The sequence below is a fragment of the Scyliorhinus torazame genome, chromosome 8 (genome assembly GCF_047496885.1).
Source record: "Scyliorhinus torazame isolate Kashiwa2021f chromosome 8, sScyTor2.1, whole genome shotgun sequence".
NCBI classification, from domain to species: domain Eukaryota; kingdom Metazoa; phylum Chordata; class Chondrichthyes; order Carcharhiniformes; family Scyliorhinidae; genus Scyliorhinus; species Scyliorhinus torazame.
The window spans coordinates 156,640,704-156,656,423 of NC_092714.1; the positions used below are offsets into that span (position 1 = coordinate 156,640,704).

The window sequence follows — 15,720 nt, forward strand, 5'->3', positions numbered from 1 at the left end:
AAGTATAAGTTGCCCCGGGGAAATTTCTTGAGATATATGCAGGTGAGGGCGTTTACTAGACAACAGGTGAGGGAATTTCCGTTGCTCCCGACACAGGGGATACAGGACAGGGTGCTTTCAGGGATGTGGGTCGGAGAGGGCAAGGTGTCAGAGATTTACCGAGAGATGAGGGAAGAGGGGGAGGAGTCGGTGGGCGAACTAAAAGGAAAGTGGGAAGAAGAACTAGGGGAGGAGATAGAGGAGGGTATGTGGGCTGATGCCCTAAGCAGGGTAAATTCCTCTTCCTCATGCGCCAGGCTTAGCCTGATTCAATTTAAGGTGCTACATAGAGCACACATAACGGGAGCAAGATTGAGCAGGTTCTTTGGAGTGGAGGACAAATGTGGGAGGTGTGGCGGGAGCCCGGCAAACCACGCACATATGTTTTGGGCGTGTCCGGCACTGGAAGGGTATTGGAAGGGAGTGACGGGAGTGATTTCGCGGGTGGTGAAGGCCCGGGTCAAACCAGGCTGGGGGTTAGCTCTATTTGGAGTTGCGGAAGAGCCGGGAGTGCAGGAGGCGAAAGAAGCCGACGTTGTGGCCTTTGCGTCCCTAGTAGCCCGGCGCAGGATCCTACTCATGTGGAAGGAGGCGAGACCCCCCGGACTGGAGGCCTGGGTAAATGATATGGCGGGGTTCATTAAACTGGAGCAGATAAAGTTTGCCCTGAGGGGATCGGCTCAAGGGTTCACCAGGCGGTGGCAGCCATTTCTCGACTACCTAGGGGAACGTTAGAGGGAAGACAGATGACCAGCAGCAGCAACCCAGGGGGAAGGAGGGGGGGAGGGGGGAGGGCGGGGAGGGGGGGGGTTTAGTTTAGTTTAGGTCAAAGATAAAGGGGTTTTGTTACTTGTGTATTGTTAAAAATTTCTGTATTGTTATTGTTGCGTTTGCTTTGTAAGAGGGGAAAAATTGTTGTTTGGGAAAAAAAATTCAATAAAACATATTTTGATTAAAAAAATGATCTGTGCTGGAATGGCTGTAAGAACGACTGGAGAGAATAAAAACAGGCTCCATTAACTATCTTCGTCTATCATACAGTCAACATTATCTTCAGACGCTTTGGCAGAATGTCAAATGAACAAACCTAAAGTCTTGATTATTTTAAAAAAAATATATATTTTATTCAAGATTTTTTGGCCAAACATAACAGTACGTAGTGTTTCCTTTACACAGCAATAAAACAATATAAATAACCGTGGCCAGTTTTAAACAAGTAAATAAATAATATATGAACAAAATCAAAAATAAAACTAAATGGCAACTGCCTTATCCAAGATAAATACTCTCCAAAAATACAATCCAACAATCCAATATACAATTACATATACCAAATACCTATACATATACAATAACATCCCTGAGAGTCCATCCGATTCCTCCCCCCCCGCCCCCCCCTCCGCCCCCCCCCCCCCCCGGGTTGCTGCTGCTGTCTTCTTCTTTTCCATTCCCTCTATCTTTCTGTGAGGTATTCGATGAACGGTTGCCACCGCCTGGTGAACCCTTGAGCCGACCCCCTTAGAACGAACTTAATCCGTTCCAACTTTATAAACCCTGCCATGTCATTTATCCAGGTCTCCACACCCGGGGGCTTGGCTTCCTTCCACATTAACAATATCCTGCGCCGGGCTACTAGGGACGCAAAGGCCAAAACATCAGCCTCTCTCGCCTCCTGCACTCCCGGCTCTTCTGCAACCCCGAATATAGCCAACCCCCAGCTTGGTTCGACCTGGACCCCCACCACCTTCGAAAGCACCTTTGCCACCCCCACCCAAAACCCCTGTAGTGCCGGGCATGACCAGAACATGTGGGTATGATTCGCTGGGCTTCTCGGGCATCTCGCACACCTATCCTCTACTCCAAAAAATTTACTGAGCCGTGCTCCAGTCATATGCGCCCTGTGTAACACCTTAAATTGTATCAGGCTTAGCCTGGCACACGAGGACGATGAGTTTACCCTACTTAGGGCATCAGCCCACAGCCCCTCCTCAATCTCCTCCCCCAGCTCTTCTTCCCATTTCCCTTTCAGCTCATCTACCATGATCTCCCCCTCGTCCCTCATTTCCCTATATATGTCTGACACCTTACCGTCCCCCACCCATGTCTCTGAGATCACTCTGTCCTGCACCTCCTGCGTCGGGAGCTGCGGGAATTCCCTCACCTGTTGCCTCGCAAAAGCCCTCAGTTGCATATACCGAAATGCATTCCCTTGGGGCAACCCATATTTATCCGTCAGCGCTCCCAGACTCGCAAACGTCCCATCTACAAACAGATCTCTCAATTGTGTTACCCCTGCTCTTTGCCATGCTCCAAATCCCCCATCCATTCTCCCCGGAACAAACCTATGGTTATTTCTTATCGGGGACCGCACCGAGGCTCCCGTCTTTCCCCTGTGCCGTCTCCACTGCCCCCACCACCGGGCTTGTGATGTATTTCTTCGGTGAGAACGGCAACGGCGCCGTCACCATAGCTTGTAGGCTAGTCCCCCTGCAGGACGCCCTCTCCAATCTCTTCCACGCCGCTCCCTCCTCTTCTCCCATCCACTTACACACCATTGAGATATTGGCGGCCCAGTAGTACTCACTTAGTCTCGGTAGTGCCAGCCCCCCCTGTCCCTACTACGCTGCAAAAATCCCCTCCTCACTCTCGGGGTCTTCCCGGCCCACACAAAACTCATAATACTCTTCTCAATTCTTTTGAAAAAAGCCTTCGTGACCACCACCGGGAGGCACTGAAACACAAAAAGGAATCTCGGGAGGACCACCATTTTAACCGCCTGCACCCTCCCTGCCAGTGACAGGGACACCATGTCCTATCTCTTAAAGTCCCCCTCCATCTGTTCCACCAACCGCGTTAAATTTAGCCTATGCAATGTACCCCAATTCTTGGCTATCTGGATCCCCAAGTACCGAAAGTCCCTTGTTACCTTCCGCAACGGTAAATCCTCTATTTCTCTGCTCTGCTCCCCTGGATGCACCACAAACAACTCACTTTTCCCCATGTTCAATTTATACCCTGAGAAATCTCCAAACTCCCCGAGTATCCGCATTATCTCTGGCATCCCCTCCGCCGGGTCCGCCACATATAGCAACAAATCATCCGCAAACAGAGATACCCGGTGTTCTTCTCCTCCACTGAGTACTCCCCTCCACTTCCTGGAACCCCTCAATGCTATTGCCAGGGGCTCAATCGCCAGTGCAAACAATAATGGGGACAGAAGACATCCCTGCCTCGTCTCTCTCTGGAGCCGAAAATATTCAGACCCCCGTCCATTCGTGGCCACGCTCGCCATCGGGGCCCTATACAGCAGCTGTACCCATCTTATATACCCATCTCCAAAGCCAAATCTCCTCAGCACCTCCCACAAATAATCCCACTCCACTCTATCAAATGCTTTCTCGGCATCCATCGCCACCACTATCTCCGCTTCCCCCTCTGGTGGGGGCATCATTATTACCCCTAGCAGCCTCCGTATATTCGTATTCAGCTGTCTCCCCTTCACAAACCCAGTTTGGTCCTCATAGACCACCCCCGGGACACAATCCTCTATCCTCATTGCCATTACTTTGGCCAGAATCTTAGCGTCCACGTTCAGGAGGGAAATAGGCCTATAGGACCCGCATTGCAGTGGGTCTTTTTCCTTCTTTAGGAGGAGCGATATCGTTGCCTCTGACATAGTCGGGGACAGCTGTCCCCTTTCCCTCGCCTCATTAAAGGTTCTCATCAGTAGCGGGGCCAGCAAGTCCACATATTTCCTATAAAATTCAACTGGGAATCCATCTGGTCCCGGGGCCTTCCCCGCCTGCATGCTCCGAATTCCTTTTACTACTTCCTCCGTTTCAATCTGTGCTCCCAGTCCCACCCTCTCCTGCTCCTCCACCTTAGGAAATTCCAGCTGGTCCAGAAAACACATCATTCTCTCCTTCCCATCCGGGGGCTGAGCTTCATATAATCGTTCATAGAATGCCTTTAACACTCCATTCACCCTCTCCGCTCCCCGCTCCATCTCTCCCTCCTCATCTCTCACTCCACCTATCTCCCTCGCTGCTCCTCTTTTCCTCAGTTGGTGGGCCAGCAACCTGCTCGCCTTCTCCCCATATTCGTACTGTACACCCTGTGCCTTCCTCCACTGTGCCTCCGCATTACCCGTAGTCAGCAAATCAAATTCTACATGTAGCCTTTGCCTTTCCCTGTACAGTCCCTCCTCCGGTGCCTCCGCATATTGCCTGTCCACCCTCAGAAGTTCTTGCAGCAACCGCTCCCGTTCCCTACCCTCCTGCTTTCCTTTATGTGCCCTGATTGATATCAGCTCCCCTCTAACCACTGCCTTCAGCACCTCCCAGACCACTCCCACCTGGACCTCCCCATTATCATTGAGTTCCAAGTACCTTTCAATACACCCCCTCACCCTTAAGCACACCCCCTCGTCCGCCAATAGTCCCATATCCATTCTCCAGGGTGGACGCTGTTCTTTTTCCTCCCCTATCTCCAAGTCCACCCAATGTGGAGCGTGATCCGAAATAGCTATAGCCGTATATTCCGTCCCCGTCACCTTCGGGATCAGCGCCCTTCCCAAAACAAAAAAGTCTATCCGTGAATAAACTTTGTGGACATAGGAGAAAAACGAAAACTCCTTGCTCCTAGGTCTACTAAATCTCCAGGGGTCTACTCCTCCCATCTGCTCCATAAAGTCCTTAAGCACCCTAGCTGCTGCCGGCCTCCTTCCGGTCCTGGACCTCGATCTGTCCAGCCCTGGTTCCAGCACCGTGTTAAAATCTCCGCCCATTACCAGCTTCCCCGCCTCTAGGTCCGGGATACGTCCTAGCATGCGCCTCATAAAATTGGCATCATCCCAGTTCGGGGCATATACGTTCACTAAGACCACCGCCTCCCCTTGTAATTTGCCACTCACCATCACGTATCTGCCCCCACTATCCGCCACTATGGTCTTTGCCTCAAACATTACCCGCTTCCCCACTAGTATGGCCACCCCCCTGTTTTTTGCATCTAGCCCCGAATGAAACACCTGCCCCACCCATCCTTTGCGTAGTCTGACCTGGTCTATCAGTTTCAAATGCGTCTCCTGCAGCATAACCACATCTGCCTTAAGTTTCTTTAGGTGAGCGAGTACGCGTGCCCTCTTTATCGGCCCGTTCAGCCCTCTCACATTCCACGTGATCAGCCGGGTTGGGGGGCTCTTTACCCCCCCTTGTCGACTAGCCATCCCCTTTTTTTTATCCAGCTCCTCACCCAGTTCCCACGTTGCTGTCCCCCCCCGAGGCGGCGCCCCCCCGCCCCGCCCACCCCACCCCATACCAGCTCCCCCTTTTCCCCAGCAGCAGCAACCCAGTTAACCCCCCCACCCCCCGCCCCCCCCGCTAGATCCCTCACTAGCGTAATTGCACCCCCCCATGTTGCTCCCAGAAGTCAGCAAACTCTGGCCGACCTCGGCTTCCCCCCGTGACCTCGGCTCGCACTGTGCGACGCCCCATCCTTCCTGCTTCCCTGTTCCCGCCATAATTATCATAGCGCGAGAACAAAGCCCGCGCTTCCCTTTTGGCCCCGCCCCCAATGGCCGACGCCCCCAGCTCCTCCACCTCCCTCCCTCCCCCATAACATGGGGAAGAGAGACAAGTTACAGGATCGCAGGACTAACAACTTAAAAATCATCTCTCCCCCCTTTTCCCCCCTCTTCGCCCCCCATATTCGCCCCACCACTTTGTCTCAAACGTTCTTTTTTTTATAACCCACTTATTCCAATTTCTCTTCGACAATAAATGTCCACGCCTCATCTGCCGTTTCAAAGTAGTGGTGTTTCCCTTGATGTGTGACCCACAGTCTTGCCGGCTGCAGCATTCCAAATTTGACCTTGATTGCACCATGATATGTTAATATGGTTTTCATGACAACCAGGAGGTGGGTCATGGGGTTGGCTGTACTCCTATGACCAGGGTGTCCAGGCATGGACCGCCATTGTATGGCTTGCAAGGCAGCCATATGGCTGCGAATCCCACTGACTTCCCAGCTTGGCCTATGGTTGCGCAAAGTATACCCACAGTAGACCCCTTAAGGGAGGGTGCAGGACAAGAGCCGCTGAGCGTACCGCTGGCATGGGTTGTACCAGCCACTGGTCAGAGGGCTGCCCCCCACCGGTGGCAGGCACTGACAGAGTCAGGGGTGCGGTGTGCAGGGCAAAACTTCAGGGGGGACGGCTGCGGGGTGGGGATATGGGGGCTGGGGCTGCAATGCAGGCCGGGCCACCGTGTAGCCCACCGGACCTGGTTGGGCACGGGGGTAACCACCATGCTATCATGTCTGCCTTTCACCCCCTGCAGACAATGGAGTTCAGTACCCAGCCAGGAGTGGTTAGCATTTGCCTAGCTCGAGTGGATGGCATGCGGCTGTATGGGTAAAGCTGCTCGGGTAGGGTCGTGCAGCAGCAGAGCCTGCCCCAGAGGAGCAGGAGCCAGCTGGTGAGGATGGAGAGCCAGCTGCCCAACAGGCTGAGGAGGAGGTGGGAAGGAGGAACCGCATCAGGCCCCTTGTATACCGGCAGCACATGTCATCCGAGGATCATCATTTGAGGATCTGCTGGATCAGATGTATCGCCGAGACCCTGGCTGACCATGAAGTCCCAGAATGAAGACATTGTGCATGCTGCCCGGGTATCGGGCGCAGACTGCCTGACGTGCATGATGCCCAATTCGTGGTCAAATACCAACTGCATATTTATGAAGTGGTACATCTTGCAGTTCGTGAACCGCACCTCCTCGTACGGAGATATGGCATATCTGCCGCATCATGGCACTCCTGGAACCACGGGGGTATAGGGGAGGACATCCGTTGCCGGTGGCTGCCAAGGTGACGGTCGCCCTGAACATTTATGTCATTGGTTCCTTCCAGGAGTCACTTCCGCACGAGGTGGTGCGGTTCACGAACTGCAGAGGTACCACTTCATAAATATGCAGTTGGTGTGTGACCACGAGATGGGCATCATGCACGTCTGCGCCCAATACCCGGGCAGCGTACAAAATGTTTTCATCTTGGCACACCCGACGGTGCCCGACACATTCAAGGCATTCCCCTGGGTGAGGGGATGGCTCCTGGGTGACAGAGGTTATCCACTGCAGTCGTGGCTGATGACGCCTATCCCGGACAACGCACACTAATGCGGAGAGCTGCTACAAAGAGGCCCACACAGCGACCAGGGGTGTGATCGAGTGGTGCATCAGCCTCCTGAAGATGCTGTTCAGGTGTCTAGACCACTCTGGAGGGGCCCTCCAGTATAGCCCCAGGAGAGTCTTGCATATCATGGTGGCCTGCTGTGTCCTCCACAACATTGAGTAGCAGAGGGACCACATGCTGGAGGAGGAGGCTGAATGCCAGGTCTTGCCTGACGAGGAGGATACCGAGGAGGGCCAGGATTGGCAGGGCATGCGGCCTGGGTAGCCACAGGAGGCTGTACAATGTGTGCACCAGGGGCGCCGCGCATAGGACAATCTAATCACCAACAGGTTTGCCGACTGTGGGTTCCGATCGTCCGCAACTTGAACGTCCTGTCCCACCCCCAGACATCTCCTTCACTGCCCTCCCCTCAGCCAGTCACCCCCTCCTCTGTCCACTCTCCCTTCACCCCCCCCCCCCCCCACCCCCTTGCACCCCCCTCCTTCTTGCTACTTGCTTCATTATGGGTGCTAGCCATGGTTTGGCAGTATCAGCGTGTCTGATCCGTGGGATGGAGGTTGATGACAATCCGCTCCGCAATGAGCTCTGGTGCTCCGCATCGTTTGGCAACGTCTGACTCCTGCCCAGGGTAGCACGTTCTACCGTCTGCCTGGATGATCCTTGCATGCATGCTGACCATTCCATCACACGGTCCCATTGGGCCCCAGGGCTGGCAGAGGCGAGGTGGTGTGCAATGGTGGGTCATGCACTTGGTAGGACCTACCACATGTGCCCCACATATCTAGCCCCACCCCTGCCACCTACGGGGTCGCTGTCCGACTGCCCTGGGGACCCTGGCCCATGTCCATCTCCTGCGGCCTCCCACCCGGCGCACCCTCTGCACCCAGCCCAGCCCATCCTTCACACCCTTCAGACAGAGCACCGAGGTGTTTATTCTGATGTATGAAAGTATTGTCCCCTAGCCCCAATCGATAACCTATGTGCTTCAACTATGCCAACTTAACTGGTCTCTAACTTCCTAGCCTTACGTGCCCTAATGCTCCATCCAGGTGGGTCTCCACCAGGTACATCAGCAGTCTTCTGCATGTCACAGGTGGCATGATGCCTCCCTGTTCTGCCTGCTGCCCATCGGATGCTCCAGTCACAGACGGGAAGGGGTGGTGGATTTTGAGGAGTTGCAGCGCTCTGGCACCTCTTCTGCTGGAGTCACCGGCACGGGCCCCATCACCTCTGTGGTATTATCATAACTATCAGCATTGCAAGAGTTAATGTAGTGTCGAGAGTAGCCACTACAGATACAACTATATAAGGCAGTGATAGGGGAGGGGTGTATGCAGGACATAGCTAGTGAAGGTCATAATAGCAGATAGTGTGAGTAAGGTTAGATTATAGTTTAAACCAGTAGTGAGATTCGCAGTAGATGAGTGCAGTTGGATGTTATTGATCAATTGTGTATTCTTGAGGAGTAAGTGTCAAATCCAGGTTAGTAGTGTAAATAAAATCATAGCTTTGTTTAAGTTAAAGTTATTTTGTGGTCTTTGTGAACACCACACCAACCATCCTGAAATAAGCAACACAAAGAACACCACATGACACCAGGAGTCTATTCCTTACAAGAAACAGCAATTAGATGAGGTTAGAATAGCATCAGGAGATTGAAGAAGCAATCCAGAAGCTACAATTCAGAAACAATCTACAGTAAAGACAGATCAGAAGATGGAAGGTCTCAAGAAGCCTGCCCACTTCAAGACACATGGTAAACTATGCCAGAATTAGGCTCTCTTTAAGCAACAGTTTGAAGTTTGTATTTCAGCCTCCACACTAGAAAATGCCTCAGACCAACCCAAAATAGCACTCCTACTAAATTTGACTGGACTGCAAGCATTGGAGCTTGCTAAAATGTTACTAAAAATAACTACAGCATGGTGCTTCAAAAGTTTGATACACACTGTAAGAAATAGGCGAATGAGACCTATGAGCCCGACATGTTTCGGGAAAAACTGCAGTTAAAGGGGGAGTCAGTAGGTTCCTTCATCACAGCTCTAAAGCTGCGACACAGCATTAATGGCGTCAGGCACGTTTCCCGATTTCACGCTCTTTTCCGTTGCCACGAATTGGGCATATTCGCTCGATGCCTGTTCACTGACCTTACACATATTAATAGCGTCTTCAATCGATAAAATCGATCTTCTTAACATTTTCTCGTGCAAACATTCATCGTCTATTCTGAACACAACTTGATCCCGCAGCATAAAATCGGAGGCTGAGGAAAAATTACAGCGAATGTGCCAAATTTGTGGCAAAGGAAAAGAGCGTAAAATCAGGAAACGTGCCTGACGCCATTGTCGCAGCAAAGAAAACTGCGTACAATGGTCGGTGGCTATTTTGAAAGTGACGTCACGAGCGTGATGACGTGCACACACTGTGGACATGTCCACAGTCAAAACAATTGCCCAGTGAAAGACAAACAATGTTCCAATTGTGACAAACTGAACCACTTCGTAGCACGGTGTCGTTTATCAGCAACCAAATTTAAACAGTCTTATAGTGTTTGCAGACAGATCCAAAGTGTACAGAATGCAGAGAATAAATCCAACATTGTAGCGGATAGAGAGGATTGCTCACTATACTCACTTTCGGATACCTTCATGATAGAAGCTATCACTAGGATTGATTTACTGGATTGGAAGGAAAGACCAGTAAAAGCACTCTCAAAGATAATTAAGGAGTGGACTGTCTCATTAGAAATAAATGGAGAACTGATCCCATTTAAGACTGACACAGGAGCGCACCAAATATTACCATGTACTGATCTATAAAACAAGCAATTGACCAACCGCTAATAAAGCAATCCAATTGTAGGCTCGAAGATTACAATGGTAACAAGATAGTCACAAGAGGGTCCTGCTGTCTTGTTGTTAAGAATGGGAATATTGAGATACTCAACGACTTTCAGGTGATAGAGGGTGAGACATCATCATTATTTGGAGTTGATGCTTATGAAAAATTGCAGCTAGTTGAAAGGGTTCACTCAACCAGTACTTCAGAGGACCAAAATGAAGACTGAGATGAAGTGAAACACACGGTTAGATCGTGGGTGGTAGGGGTTGCCACACGTTCAGGAGGGTCATTCATTGCAGGCTCATTTGGTTGACCGATGCCGACCGCTGTCTCAGCGACTGCCTGCTCACTGACCAGGTCCAACGCCCTCTGCTCGGCAATGGTCCAGCGGGTATCCTCCCTCTCTTGGCAGTTGTGGGCCGCCTTCTCCTGGGGGGACAAATAATGCACAGTGTGAGACACTCAGATGCAGGCAGCACAGGCGGTCCGTGCCTGGTGGTCTGTGTGTGCGGCACCCGGCCATGGCGCGCTGCATGGGTGCTGGCTTGTGGTGAAGGGTGGGGTGCCGGCGTGAGGGGTTCGATCCCCCTCTAGGGGGGGGGAGCTACGGGTACGTGGGACAGGGGGTTGGTGCCATGGGCACAGTGGTGGAGGTGGCACGCTCTGGCTGGCTTAGGGGTTTGTTCAGCCTCGCCCAGCGATGTCTTCTTGTCTGCCTGGTGGGGGCCGCATAGGGGGAAACGGTGATGGCAAGGGCGGGGGGGAGGGTATGGAGGTAGGGGGGGGGGTTGGTGCCAGGGACACGGTAGTGGTGACTCACCCTGGCCGCCCCTGAGGAGGTCATGCAGCTTCTTTCTGCACTGCTGTCCGGCCCTGCCAGTGGGGCCCATGGCACTCATGGCCTTTGTCACCTGCGCCCAGGACCAGTTGACATCTGCGGGTGTGAGCCTCCATCCTACCCAGGGGAACAAGGTGTCCCACCTCTCCACCATGGCATCCAGTAGTGTCTGTAGCTCAGCATCAATGAACCTCGGCGCCACTCTTTGGAGTGGCACCTTCTTGGCTGTGATGGAATTGTGTGGAGAGAGCGGCTGCAACTTGTCAGGCTCTCGAGTGCCAATTCCGACTCCAGTAAATCACACACCAGCTTGCGTTGGAATTGCACTCGTCCCACGTGGCTAGCTCATTAGCATGTTCTGAATCGCTCCAGGATTGGCGCCTCTTTCAGAGCCTTAGAACTCACCCAATTCAGCCCCGTCTTCAGCACTTAATCTCTGAAATGGTGAATTCCGCGAGGATAGAGAGATCAGGACTGTTTTACTTGGAGAAAAGAAGGCTGAGAGGACTTGATTGAGGTATTCAAGATCCTGAGGGATGTGGTCAGGACAAATAGTGAAAAACTGGGAATAGAGAAACTGTTGCCACCCAAGAGAGAATCAAGAACTAGATGGCGCAAATCATCGTGAATGACTATGATTTTGTGCCCATTACTGAAACATGGTTAAAAGATGGTCACGACTGAGAGTTAAATATCCGAGGGTATCAAACTATACGAAAGGATAGAATGGACGGTAAGGGCGGTGGTGTAGCTTTGTTGTTTAAGGATGGCATCCGGGCAATAGTAAGGGATGATATTGGTGCTATGGAGGACAAGGTTGAATCAATTTGGGTGGAAATCAGGAATAGTAAGGCGAAAAGGTCACTGATAGGAGTAGTCTATAGGCCACCAAATAGTAACAGGATGGTAGGGCAGGCAATAAGCAAAGAAATAACGGATGCATGTAGAAATGGTACAGCGGTTATCATGGGAGTTTTTAATCTGTATATCGATTGGTTTAACCAGGTTGGTAAAGGCAGCCTTGAGGAGGAGTTTATAGAATGTGCCCGGGATAATTTCCTGGAACAGTATGTAATGGAACCTACAAGGGAACAAGCGGTCCTAGATCTGGTCCTGTGTAATGAGGCAGGATTGATTAATTATCTCATAGTTCAGGATCCTCTTGAAAGGAGCGACCACAATATGGTGGAATTTAAAATACAGTTGGAGGATGACAAGGTAAAATCAAACACTAGTGTTTTGTGCTTAAACAAAGGCGATTACAATGGGATGAGAGAAGAACTAGCTAAGGTAGACTGGGAGCAAAGACTTCATGGTGAAGCAGTTGAGGAACAGTGGAGAACCTTCCGAGCAATCTTTCACAGTGTTCAGAAAAGGTACGTACCGACAAAAAAGAAAGACGGTAGAAAGGGGAAAAATCGACCGTGGATATCTAAGGAGGTGAGGGAGAGTATCAATTTGAAGGAAAAAACATACAAAGTGGCAAAAATTAGTGGGAGACTAGAGGACTGGGAAGTCTTTAGGGGCCAACAGAAAGCTACTAAAAAAGCCATAAAGAAGGGTAAGGTAGACTATGAAAGTAAACTGGCTCAGAACATATAAGCAGATAGTAAAAGCTTCTACAAATATATAAGACAAAAAAGAGTGGCTAAGGTAAATATTGGTCCTTTGGAAGATGAGAAGGGAGATTTAATAATAGGAGACGGGGAAATGGCTGAGGAGCTGAACAGGTTTTTTGGGTCAGTCTTCACAGTGGAGGACACAAATAACATGTGTCCATGTTCCCTACAACTTTGGTTGTAGGGAAAATGCTGATGGAAATAAAGATATGATAGGTGAGGACCTTGAGATGATTGTAATCACTAAGGAGGCAGTATTGGGCAAGCTAATGGGGCTAAAGGTAGACAAGTCTCCTGGCCCTGAAGGGATGCATCCCAGAGTGTTAAAAGAGATGGCTAGGGAAATTGTAAACGCACTAGTGATAATTTATCAAAATTCACTAGACACTGGGGTGGTCCCAGAGGATTGGAAAGTAGCAAACGTGACACCACTGTTTAAAAAAGGAGGTCGGCAGAAAGCGGGTAATTATAGGCCGGTAAGCTTAACTTTGGTTGTAGGGAAAATGCTGGAATCTATCATTAAGGAGGAAATAGCGGGGCACCTGGAGGTAAATTGTCCCATTGGGCAGACGCAGCATGGGTTCACAAAGGGTAGGTCGTGTCTGACTAATTTGGTAGAATTTTTTGTGGATGTTACCAGTGCAGTAGATAACGGTGAGCCAATGGATGTGGTATATCTGGATTTCCAGAAAGCTTTTGACAAGGTGCCACACAAAAGGTTGCTGCATAAACTAAAGATGCATGGCATTGAGGGTAAAGTGGTAGCATGGGTAGAGGATTGGTTAACTAACAGAAAACAGAGAGTGGGGATAAATGGGTGTTTCTCTGGTTGGCAACCTGTAACTAGTGGGGTCCCTCAAGGATCAGTGTTGGGCCCGCATTTGTTCACAATTTACATAGACGATTTGGAGTTGGGGACCAAGTGCAATGTGTCAAAGTTTGCAGACGACATTAAGATGAGTGGTAAAGCAAAAAGTGCAGAAGATACCGGAAGTCTGCAGAAGGATTTGGATAGGTTAGGTGAATGGGCTAGGGTCTGGCAGATGGAATTCAATGTTGCCAAGTGCGAGGCTATCCATTTTGGGAGGAATAACAGCAGAATGGATTATTATTTAAACGGTAAGATGTTAAAACATGCTGCTGTGCAGAGGGACCTGGGTGTGCTGGTGCACGAGTCGCAAAAAGTTGGTGTGCAGGTGCAACAGGTGATTAAGAAGGCTAATCGAGTTTTGTCTTTCATTGCTAGAGGGATGGAGCTCAAGACTAGGGAGGTTATGCTGCAATTGTATAAGGTGTTGGTGAGGCCACATCTGGAGTATTATGTTCAGTTTTAGTCTCCTTACCTGAGAAAGGACATATTGGCACTGGAGGGAGTGCAGAGGAGATTCACTAGGTTGATCCCAGAGTTGAGGGGATTAGATTATGACGAGAGGTTGAGTAGACTGGGACTGTACTCATTGGAGTTTAGAAGGATGAGGGGGGATCTTATTGAGACATAGAAAATTATGAAGGGAATAGATAGGATAGATGTGGGCAGGTTGTTTCCACTGGTCGGGGAAAGCAGAACTAGGGGGCATAGCCTCAAAATAAGGGGAGGTAGATTTAGGACGGAGTGTAGGAGGAACTTCTTCACCCAAATGTTTGTGAATCTCTGGAATCCCTTGCCCAGTGAAGCAGTTGAGGCTCCTTCTTTAAACGTTTTTAAGAAAAAGATAGATGCCTTTCTAAAGAATAAAGGGATTCGGGGATATGGTGTACGGGCCGGAGAGTGGAGCTGAGTCCACAAAGATCAGCCATGATCTCATTGAATGGCGGAGCAGGCACGAGGGGCCAGATGGCCTACTCCTGTTCCTAGTTCTTATGTTCTTATGTTCTAGATGGCACAGAATCAAAATAATAGGTAAAAGGAGTAAAAGTCATGTGAAGAAAAATGTTTTCACCCACAAGATGGTTGGAGACTGGAGCAAAGTTTCTGAGACTTAAATACATGAATAGGATGGGAATAGAGGGATACGAACCCCGGAAGTGTAGAAGATTTTAGTTTAGACGGGCAGCATGGTCGGCGCAGGCTTAGAGGGCCGAAGGGCCTGATCTTTGTTCTTTGTTCTTTTGTTCTTTGAGAGGGTGGGTGGAGGCAGGTTCGATAGAAGTGATGCTACAACTGGATTGCTATCTAAAGAGAGAGAATATGCAAAATTACGGGGTTAAAGTAAGGGATAGGGTCGATAGAATGCTCTTTCAGAGAGCCAGTGCAGGTTCGATGAGCCAAATGGCTTCCTTCTGCACTGTAAAGGTTCTCTGAAATTCTTGAATCATCTTAAACACATCAATTAGTTTAACCCCACAATCTTCAAAACCCAGGGATCTACAAGCCCAGTCTATGCAACCCATCCTCTTCCTTCAACATTTTTAGCCCCAGAGCTGAAGTCAGAAGGCAAGTTAATGATTATTGACTGATTGACTAACTATTGTTCCATCTGTATTTGCCTAGTTATTTGATAACTGCTCCAAAGATTGTTCGTGTTGACGTGAAGGAAACAGTCACTATCCAAATGTTTGAGGCCCGTGGGAATGTTGATGCCAACATTTACTTATTGAACCAAAGAAACATGGAGCTGTGCTCGGAGAGACACAGGGTCAAACTCAACCATACCAACAACTTCACTGATGTCATCCTTCTACAGGTAATGGTTTTTTGTCCTTCCTTGAAGACTGCTTGGAATGACTGAAGTTATTCTTGTTCTTTATATTATCTCATGATTAGATGGAACTCTTTATAAATCTGGCCTCTCCAATCAACCATTCCAACTCTCCTGAAGCTCACCTCCCACCTGGAATCATTTTAATTAAATGGTGATAATAGAATGTTATCATTTATTGTGAGATGAATTTAGTACGCAACTTGGGAGGTTTTGCTTGAGTTATACAGAGCACAAATAAGAGCACATCTCAAACACATTGTAAGCAGTTCAGAGAAGGTGTACCAGACTAATACCTGGAATATTCCATGTGGTTTGGCGTATGAGCAAAGGTTGTATCTGCTGGAGTTCAGAAGAGTAAGAGGCAGCTTGATTGAAACATATTAGATCCTGAGGGGTATTGACAGGGTGGATGTGGCGAGGATGCTTCCCGCATGAGAGAATCTGGAACTAGGGGTCACTGTTTAAAAATAAGGGATCAACCATTTAAAATTGGGGT

At 49.8% G+C, this 15,720-nt stretch overlaps 1 protein-coding gene across 1 annotated transcript in view; it reads left to right on the top strand.

Moving 5' to 3' along the window:
- LOC140428218 (complement C3-like) overlaps positions 1–15,720 on the top strand; it is a 174,068-nt gene that overhangs the window by 15,338 nt on the left and 143,010 nt on the right. The window contains exon 2 of the mRNA XM_072514435.1: positions 15,014–15,206. Coding sequence (XP_072370536.1) covers positions 15,014–15,206 — 193 coding nt within the window. The remainder of the gene's footprint in view (positions 1–15,013; positions 15,207–15,720) is intronic.